The sequence below is a fragment of the Nematostella vectensis genome, chromosome 13, assembly GCF_932526225.1.
Source record: "Nematostella vectensis chromosome 13, jaNemVect1.1, whole genome shotgun sequence".
Taxonomy (NCBI): domain Eukaryota; kingdom Metazoa; phylum Cnidaria; class Anthozoa; order Actiniaria; family Edwardsiidae; genus Nematostella; species Nematostella vectensis.
Window position 1 is genome coordinate 5,816,723 of NC_064046.1, and position 9,908 is coordinate 5,826,630.

Here is a 9,908-nt window from a genome sequence, read left to right on the forward strand (position 1 = left end):
GTTACTTTTCAATTTCCTCAAGGGCACTCCCTTCTCTTTAAACAGGAATGCCAAATTGTTACTCCATTTAGAAGTAATGCAGGAATAGCATAACATATTGTCTTTCCAGCTCCTGTGGGCCATTATTTAACACATTGAAAGAAACAGCATTACTATCAATTACCCATGCGTTGTGGGTTGAATTCAGTTAAACGTTAATTGAGTAATTTTGTGAACATAAAATTTAAAGCCTTGGCCATGTTCCTCAATAATCCTCTTGTGTTTTATCAAGTGTGCTCTATGCACTAACAAGTTTTTCAACTGATAGTATGGACCTGGCTTTGATGTTTGCATCTATTCTGTGAGCCGTCTAGCTACACAACAAAGCATACATACTTACCAAAGATACCACAGTTTACGGATGATCGATCCAACGATCCGACGATCGAGTGACACAGGAGTCCCTCCAATAACTCTTAAATGCTTTGCAAGCATTCACGAGTTAAAAATGGCATTTTCTACAAGGTATTTCAATTGACGCCTTCTAGCCACAGAAATTTTCCTTCCAGGTTTTGTTGTTGTTGTTTGTCTGTAAAAAGCATGCATTCTTTTTTATGTTTTAGGTCGAATTAGTCCTATCGTCGAGTTTCAGCAATTTTGGGGAGCTGTAGAGGCATCAACCCTTGTTTGCCAATCTCAGTACTGCCAGTACCCATGGCAGTGTTTTTACTGCAGATTCAATTGCAAACAAGGGTTGGGTTCCTGATCGCCCTCAATTGGGCATCAACAGAAAACAGTTTGCCATGGTAAGGCATAAGATTACCTGAAAAAAAAAAGCTTTCCATCACATCAGTTATTTACAATTGCATATCTCCGTCCTTTTCACTGTACTGCTGTCACCTCTCTTGATTACCTTGATTAGAATGCACGTTTTTCATTCGCCTCCTCTAACATCCAAAGAACTTGGGGAAACAAATGTGTATCGCATCATCATATCAAACTTTTATCATCAACGGGAAGATATAAAAATGAATACTGGTTTTGATGATAAATAATGAGTTTGCATTTTAGAAAGAGGACTTGTCTGGGGTGGGTCCACCTCAGATTCTGACAGGACTTCTGGCTTCTGGGGTGGTATGTATGTTTTTTTCTCAAGGACTGGGGTTTAAACATGGTTATTCCATCCATTCAATCTACTATGCATCAGAGAAGTAGATCTCCACATCTGGGAGTAAATGGTGATTACTAGTCCATCTTTGGTCAATCAAACTCTGACAAAATCGTTTGGATTTATTCAAGAGGTATTCAGCTACATGTAAATGGTGTCTAGAAGAGGGGTGGTGGCGGTTCCCGTAACACAATGTGCAGTATTTGGGTATTATTGTGACGTTTACCGTATATTGGTATTGTTATAAATAAATAAATAATTAGGAGCTCGTCAAAGAAGATTGCAGACTTATCTGTCTCTTTATTACTGGTAATTTGTAATTTGTTTAATTTTTATAGATATATTTTATGTTATATAATATATAGATACACATGCATGTATGTATTTTTATAGGCCCATTTGCACCGTTAATGAGGTTTCATGAGTGTGTTGTAGTGGCTTTACCTGTGGCAGTTGGTGAGCCTTTTGCCGATGCACAAGTTCATTGTATCATTGATATGGCTGACGGTAAGTTATTACATTTGTGTGTCCAGGTAAAAAACGGTCCCTTTAACACTCATCATTTACTACTCAGTACAGCACTGAATAGAAGATCATAAAAAAAGTATAACTACCTTCGATGTTTCAGTATAGGCATCCAATCTAGATACCAATACTTAGAGGTTTTAAAAATTGGGTAACATAAGACAAATCTGATTAGGAGCTGCAAAAAATATTTGTTTATTTATTTACTAATATTTTCCCAGGTAAATCCCTTCAGCAAAGCTGATATAAATAGGTGACATGGATAACAAAATTATAAGGGAAAAGAAAAATGTATCCCCTTCCATTGACATTTGGGGCTAAACATGATTTTTTTTTTCAGTGTCAGGAAAGGATTATTGCTGCCGGGGAGGAGGCTGAAGCTGCACTTTTACGAAGAAGAGAGAACATGTAAACCAGTTAATTAAACATTCGGCAGATTACTGCGAGTCGATGCTTTTTTATATAATCTCCCCAAAGGAGCTGTCAGTGACTTTAAACTCTAAATTAAAATAATTGGGCATCCCTTCGAATAGATGCTTCAATTAATGTGTTAGGCTGCCTTTTATGCTGAAGTATCTACATTTTCTGAGTTGTGAATTGTAGGACCCTTTCGCATTGTCTTTCTTTTATTCTCATAAGTGTGTTTTATAATTTGATAACTCTTTTATTTTAATTACAGAGACCGAAGAAATGTTCGAGAGGAGCAGGGTAGGGAATACCTAGAAAGTCTCAGAATGGACCAATTAAACGTGGGAAATATTTAAAAAGAATATCGAACAATATTCAATGTAGAACCGTCCGGTATGTTAACATTGGGATATACACATAGTCATCATTTCTGTTTATTTATTATAAATAATTTTTATTTTGCTTTTTTACAGGATAGGGAAAGACAACGTTTGTTAGAAATTGAAGAGGTACGTGACATTTAATAGCTTGGAACAATTTTTAACAGTTTTACTAAACATTCATATATTTTTTTAAATGTCGTTTTTATGTGTACAAAAAAAACATTGCATTATTGCAGAGACAGAAAAAATAGACGTGACCAGCAAGACAGAGAGTACGAAGAAGGGTTAAGAAGAGATCAAGAGAGGGTAAGCAGTTCATGGACAAGCATCCTCGGGGACCCTGGACGTCACGGAGATCGACACACAGGGAGCTCTTTTTTCTCGCGCGCTCCTATTTGCAAAGAATGACATCTAAAATTACATGCGAATGTTGTCTTATTCTCTTATCCAAGAAAAATATATTACGAAATTGTGCATCAAGCAAGTCAGTTCGCCGAGCGGTTTTTACAGCATGACGTCATAGGAGAAGCTCCCTGGCAGCATTTGTAGAAGGTCGATGCATTTTAACTCGATTTGTTTTCGGCACCAACATCAGACCAAGAATATGTAAGGATTAAACCTTAAATTTGAAACTATTTATGATTTCTGTCTACATTTTAGGACCTACAACACCTCGTCGGTGCTGAAGGCGAAGGCAACATTAGAGTCCGTCTCCGTGGAAGGGACACAACCTTCCAAAGACGTTTCACTGCTTCCGATACAAACGAGGTGATTACAACAATTACACCAAGTCCAATCGCATTCTTAGACTTATTAATTTATATAGATTCCACAGTTAGTTATGGATTCAAAATTTCAATTATGAATTAAATATTTTGGACACGAGTTATCAGAATCAATAAACCAAATCATTGCACATGTATTATTTTTCAAATTGAAAAAAGATGTCTCCACAGCATTCTGTCTCCACTGTACCGATATAGGGAGAGTATTGTTCAACCACAAACTAATTGGAATTGTTTTATCTGTAGCTCTTGTATCAAGTGGCCATTGCCAACCTGCGCGAGAGGAATATCACCATCCGAAATGCCAGTGGAAGAATCATTGAAAGAAATGACGATCCTATTGACGTTGTAGACGCAACGACACTAATGGTCTTTCATGACTTGGGTATACAAGGGTCAGCGGCACCTCCACGGGTTGCCCCACGTTAGAATTTGTCTGTCTGTTTTTGTCCAACGTTCGATTTCAAGCCTATCTTGCGGCCGGCATGTGGCCTATTACATCAGCTAAATGGCAGTCCTTACTCCTGGTGTGTTGGTGGCCCTGTTTTATCATCATCTGGCCTTGTTTCAGTCAAGATCATGGGTTCCCGAATCCGAGTGCTCATGTCCGCCATCTTGGAAAGCCGATACGTTCTCTGAGCGGCCGGCATGTGGCCTATTACATCAGCTAAATGGCAGTCCTTACTCCTGGTGTGTTGGTGGCCCTGTTTTATCATCATCTGGCCTTGTTTCAGTCAAGATCATGGGTTCCCGAATCCGAGTGCTCATGTCCGCCATCTTGGAAAGCCGATACGTTCTCTGAGCTCGAGAAGGGTTTATGACAGCGCTACGCTGAAGTCAATTAGGAAAACACAACCCAAGCAACGTATTGATAAAGAACTGTGGCTTCGTTTGAAGGATCTAGGCATTAGAAAACCTTTTAGATCCTCTCGTAAGTCCCGAGTCAACCGTTCGGATGGTCTCCCTGTGCCTGAGACCACAGGTACCCCATCAGTCGATGATGTCGCTGCTGGAACTCTTAAAGCTTCAATTCCTAGTTTGGTTTACAGTAATATCAGATCAATTCAACACAAGATCGATGAGCTTCAAACTGTTGTTAATCTCAATAGACCCCAAATCGTCTGCATCACTGAGTCTTGGCTGCACCCTGACATCCCGGATGCTGCAGTTAACCTCCTCGGGTTTTCGTGCTTCAGGCGCGATAGAACACACACGTCTGGTGGTGGTGTATGCGTTTACGTCGACTCTAACATCTCGTGCACAAGACTGTCTGACTACGAATCACAGGACATCGAATCGATATGGATTGATGCTAGACCACGCAGGCTCCCTCGCAAAATCTCCAGGATATTACTTGGATCTGTATACCACTCCACTAGTTGTGGCGAAGTTGAGAACTGTAGGCTCCTAGAACATCTGCAGTCTAATACTGAGAGCTTCCTACGTAATCATCCAGAGGGACTTGTTCTTATCTGCGGTGATTTCAATCCCACAAGTACTCGGTTCAGTGAAGTCGATACAAAGCGTGCTACGGGTCTCTCTCAGATCGTCAAAGTACTGACCCGTGATACCGGCATCCTCGACTGGTGCCTTACCAACATGCCCAACTCCTTCGCTCCTGTGTGCCAGCTGCCAAAGATTGGAAGATCCGACCACTACACGTTGCTTATAGCGCCTATTCTGAGGTCTCTCAAACCTAGGGCTAAGACAACTATTTGGAAACGTGACCTCCGGCCCAGTAAGATCCGGGACTTTGGCTGTTGGATAACGCATCAGCGCTGGACCGAAGTATTTGACAAACAGCTGGTCTCTGAAAAATTCCAGGCATTTTCGGATGTTTTGTATATGGCTGTCGACAAGTATCTCCCTCTCAGGAAGATATCGATTTGCAGTAGTGATAAACCGTGGGTATCCAATAAGCTCAAGTACCTTGTTTCCAAACGCCAAAAGGCATTTCATCAATTTGGAAATGACTCACCGCAATTCAAAATGTACAGAAACTCTGTTCAGGAAGAGTGCAAAAAAAACAAAGCCTCTTACTATAAGACCAAAGTCGCCAAACTCAAGAATACCAATGTGAAAAGGTGGTGGAAAGAAGTCAAGGGTCTATCTGGGGACAGCGGGACTTCACGTGACTGGTCTCAACAGATGTTGTGTGACGACATTCCAACAACCTCTGACCTAGCTACTAGATTTAACAATTTTCTCGGTAGTTTAACTGCGCACTTTGAACCACTACCGCCTCAAGCACCTGGGTCATTCTACCAGGTTCCTGATGAACTGTTGATCGATAATAGGCGTGCGTACCAGGCCCTACGCCAGGTGAAAACCAACAAGTCATCTGGTCCTGATCCAATTCCAGCTAGGATCTGGAACACCTTTGCAATCGAACTCGCTCCTGTGGTTTGCGATCTATACAATGCGTCGCTCATTCAAGGATACGTCCCTGCTCCACTAAAGCAGTCTGAGATCTCGCCCATCCCCAAGTGCCCCCGCCCTAAAGTAGTCGAAGATGACCTACGGCCGATCGCCTTGACATCACAACTCGCCAAGGTACTGGAAGGGTTTACGCTTCAGCCACTACTCCATCAAGTGCTACATCAACTGGACTGGTTACAGTTTGCAGTTGCTGGGAAGTCTACTACTGAAGCGCTGGTCTATGTGATGCACATAATTTTCGAGGCTCTCGACAAAGGGGACTGCTGGGTCAGACTGTTTTTTTCTGACTTCAGTAAAGGCTTTGATTTAGTGGACCATAACGTTCTAATAGCAGAAATGAGTCACCTAGGTGTCCATGAATGTATCATTCGATGGATGTCGTCATTTGTATCCAACAGGAGTCAGTATGTTAAGATAAGGGATTCACGCTCCCATGTAATATCACCTAAGGGAGGAATCCCACAGGGCACCAGGCTAGCTCCGTTACTATTTGCAATATTGGTGAATAGGTTAGCGCGCGACTGGCAGTATCGCATCAAGTATGTAGATGACGCTACAGTTTTTGAAGTTGTTCCAAGAAATTCTCCTAGCTACCTTCCGTTTGTTGCGAATGACATAAATAGCTATGCCCTTGCACGCAATATGCGCCTTAATGCCAAGAAATGCACAGAAATGGCCATGTGCTTCCTTACTTATAATTCTACTGAGCTTGCTCCTATGCTCATAAATGGTTGTGTTATTGAGCGCGTGGATTGCTATAAGTTGCTTGGTGTCCACATCACCAGTGACCTCTCGTGGAATACTCACTGTGATGCTATCGTGAAGAAGGCCACCAAGCGTTTGTATGCAATCCGTGCGCTCAAGAAAAGCGGTCTATCATCAAACGACCTTATTCAAGTATACTGTAGCACAATGAGACCTGTGCTTGAATATGCCTCGCCTGTCTGGTCGGCATTGCCAGAGTACTTGGTAGAGTTAGTGGAATCGGTCCAAAAAAAAGTGCTGCGCATAGTGTTTCCAAACCTCTCTTACCATGAGGCATTATCACACGCTAAATTGGAAACACTATGCCAGCGTAGAGAAACGGCATGCATCGCTCTCGTGGCAAAGGCCAAACGCGGAGGCCCCCTTAAACGCTTAATTCCTATTCCTGTAGCAACGCACCATGGGTATGGTTTACGGTCCGGTACGGCGTCTGTTGTCCCCATCTGCGGCCGTACGAATAGGCTCAACAATTTCTGTACTTATCGTTATCAACAAGTTATGTAAATGTAAGGATGTATTATATATATACTGGCTGCCCTGTAATTCAGCTTTCGCTGCAATAGGGTTAATAAACACATTATCTATCTATCTATCTACAAGGAGCAAGAATGGATGAGATAAAAGGGATAAATGGAATCATTTTATCAAATTTCCAACTTTGTTTACCATGGTCGCGCGAGGTAAAAAAAAGTTGCCCTCTGCTGTGGACTAGTTGTACATCCCCTCCTCTCCTGATTTCGAGCACCTGAATTCTTTTGTAGGGGGTTACACCACAGATGGGCCACCCAGATGACATTCGTTTTGATCTTCCCCCTAAGAACCTGTCTAGGCTAAAAATAGGTTCTTATTACCAGTTTATGTTTGTATTCTTAATACCGCAAAAATCTCAAAATACTAAAATTTACCGATTTCATTAACAGGGCGGACACTACCAGGCCACCTTTTCCGACCTTTGTTTGGCAGTGTTGTGCCCAACCCTTGCTGGAGACCCAGAAGTAAGGGCCACTATTGACTTAAGCAATGGTAAGTCTAGTACATTTAAAAAACATTCTTGAATTCAGAATATCTATTAAACCCTGTCGATTTTCTGAGCTCGATGGATAACGTGGATATCGTAGAACGGTCACGAAGTGAAAGTAGTGAGGGTTGGCTTAAATATATAACTCATGTACATTTTTAATTATTTTACTTGTTTTTTGTTTTTTGTTTTTACAGTTACCCAGGATCGCATACAAGCTGCTGTAGCAGAGGCTGAGGCGAGACTGGCCCTTACAACCTAATCAATGTGAGTTTTGTTGATTGTCTTGAATCACCATCACCATCCGAAATGCCAGTGGAAGAATCATTGAAAGAAATGACGATCCTATTGACGTTGTAGACGTCCTCACTGTAACTTCAAAACCATCTCGTTTGTGTTGCCTGCCGATCAAATTGTACCAGCGAGTGCGACGCCAAGCAGGAGTCGAAGGAAACTTAAAGAAATGCAAGCCAGTTTCCGGGTCATAAAATGAATTTGAGCAGCCTTTAACTGCACACTGCTTTCCTTTGCTTTTTAAAGTTGGAGAAACTTCGTTTGAATCATCCATATAATTATCTAGAAGGCCCAAAATCGACTTTTGAAGAGTTCTTAGCGAAACGTGCAACACAGCTAGAAATCAAGATGGCGTCTGTGTTTTCGAGACAACTCTCGCCTCGTTTTCGTGTTCGCGTCCAAGATGGCGGCGGGGACTGTAAATAGGACTATTGCATTATGCTTGTAAAACAATAACTTCAATTACAAAATGGGTCAGCTCAGTCTACCACCTGTGGGGAGTTTTGACGTATGGCGAATCCTCGCCGTTATGACGTATCATGCTCACGTGTTACAATCAGATCAGTTTGTTGTCGTTGTCACTCTTGAACTTTCAAGGAAGCGAAACAGACTTACTGTCTCATTCGACAACGTTTTTTCAAGAAGTTTTCAAGAACTATTCAAGGATTTCTCAAGAATTTGATTCCAAGAATAATCAGGAACAAGATTGGATTGTGGGAAGATTGTGCCGGTTGAAGTTAACTTACAAATCTGAATTTGACGTTGAGTTCATCTTAACGGTAAACAACAAATCTTTACCAGGCTCAACGTACAATCAAGGGACAATCAAAATAATCCTTAGGAAATGCTTTCCAATCATTTATTTAAACATTCTGAATTCAATCCAAACGACAAATCACGTTAAAAGATCCTTGACAAAAAATAACCGTTAGAGAAAACCGTTTCACCTTTGCGAAATTTTCCATAGTCGGGTTGTAGGTTTTTCTTTTTTAATTTGTCATAGAAACATACAAAAGAAGCCATTGGCAATGGTTATTGAGAACTCTTGACTACAATCTAGCAGAGGTAACTGTCGTCATGCATGGCATCGGCGGCTTAACAGTGCAGAGGTTGAAACGCAAAATCAAAACCAACGGCTTCGAAAAAATGAAAGCCGACATCGTTATTCTAAAAGTAGGAACGAACGACATTGGGACCAAGCGGCCGGAGACAATTGGGTCAGAAATTGAGAATTTGACCCGCGAACTTAGGGAAACGTACAATGTTAAAGTTGTTGGTGTCTGTTTGATAATCCCAAGAGCCGATAACATTCATTTTAGGCGCCAAGCAGACAGCGTTAATAAATATTTACAGGTAGTGATCAATGATCTCTCGTTTGCTTTTTGTTTAAATCCCCCTCAAAAGGTTTGCTGAAGGATGGTGTCCACCTAAACACCAGGGGACAATATATGCTGTATCGTAGTTACAGAGGTGCTGTAATCAAAGCAATGCAATTACTATGATACCATCCAAAAGTTGCAAGCAAAAACTGTGCAAATGTCATCAAACAAGTGTATATTATTGCAATGAGAGCTTTATATCATTAATTTCAATTTTTTTCATACATAATAATGATCAGTTTTTATAAAATTTATCATATGGGTCTCAAACCCATTTCATAAACATGTAAAAAAAAATCCGGCAAGTTTGATAGAGAAGATTATTAACAAAATATTGTGGTTCAACCCATTAAAATTATAATCTTTTTGTATAAAATGTGTATAAATTATTTGTCGGTGTCCTGCATCTGATATGACATAAATAATTATTCTTTAAAGTAGGCACCAGTTGTTATAGTGACAAATGGTTTATTATCTGTCACTGTTTTGTCATTATGTCATTTAATTGTTGAACAAACAAATTTTAGTGACAGCATGACTTGTTACTGTCACAATGTTACAAACAAATGTTTATGGTTTATGTCGTAGGTATATCAAAACCAACACATTTTATAGGGTAAATCAAGAGACTAGGGACCGATGAAGTGAAGGAAAATTTTAATAGGAAGATGCATGAATGCTTCCCAGGAGTTAGGAAGTTCTCCTTTCAGCAGTTTGTAGAGGATGCTGAACCAGAAAGTTGAAGTCATGTCTAAAATACAGTCT

General features: G+C 40.7%; 1 protein-coding gene across 5 annotated transcripts; it reads left to right on the forward strand.

Annotated features, from left to right (window-relative positions):
• The first annotated feature begins 1,054 nt into the window (after positions 1 to 1,054).
• Positions 1,055 to 7,821, forward strand: LOC125558927. Of its 5 annotated transcripts, none has more exons than XR_007306165.1 (8): positions 1,055 to 1,113; positions 2,352 to 2,380; positions 2,554 to 2,589; positions 2,700 to 2,769; positions 3,124 to 3,231; positions 3,495 to 3,633; positions 7,373 to 7,475; positions 7,668 to 7,821. XR_007306165.1 is itself a non-coding variant. In XM_048720423.1 (5 exons), exons 1-4 carry the CDS (start codon positions 2,668 to 2,670, stop codon positions 7,462 to 7,464), a joined length of 441 nt encoding a protein of 146 aa, XP_048576380.1. In that variant the 5' UTR covers positions 2,259 to 2,667; the 3' UTR covers positions 7,465 to 7,475; positions 7,668 to 7,821. The 5 variants fall into 5 exon arrangements, 1 of the variants encoding a protein (XP_048576380.1); XR_007306163.1 differs by lacking the exon at positions 1,055 to 1,113 and adding an exon at positions 2,016 to 2,080; XR_007306164.1 differs by having other exon boundaries at positions 1,096 to 1,113; positions 2,352 to 2,589.
• Positions 7,822 to 9,908: the final 2,087 nt, after the last annotated feature.

Excerpts from the sequence above, each read along its gene's own strand:
- LOC125558927 (XM_048720423.1), top strand. The coding sequence starts at position 2,668 with ATGTGTACAAAAAAAACATTGCATTATTGCAGAGACAGAAAAAATAGA. Across the intron at positions 2,770-3,123 it reads TAAGAAGAGATCAAGAGAGG|GACCTACAACACCTCGTCGG; the intron begins GTAAGCAGTTCA and ends TCTACATTTTAG. Across the intron at positions 3,232-3,494 it reads CTGCTTCCGATACAAACGAG|CTCTTGTATCAAGTGGCCAT; the intron begins GTGATTACAACA and ends TTTTATCTGTAG.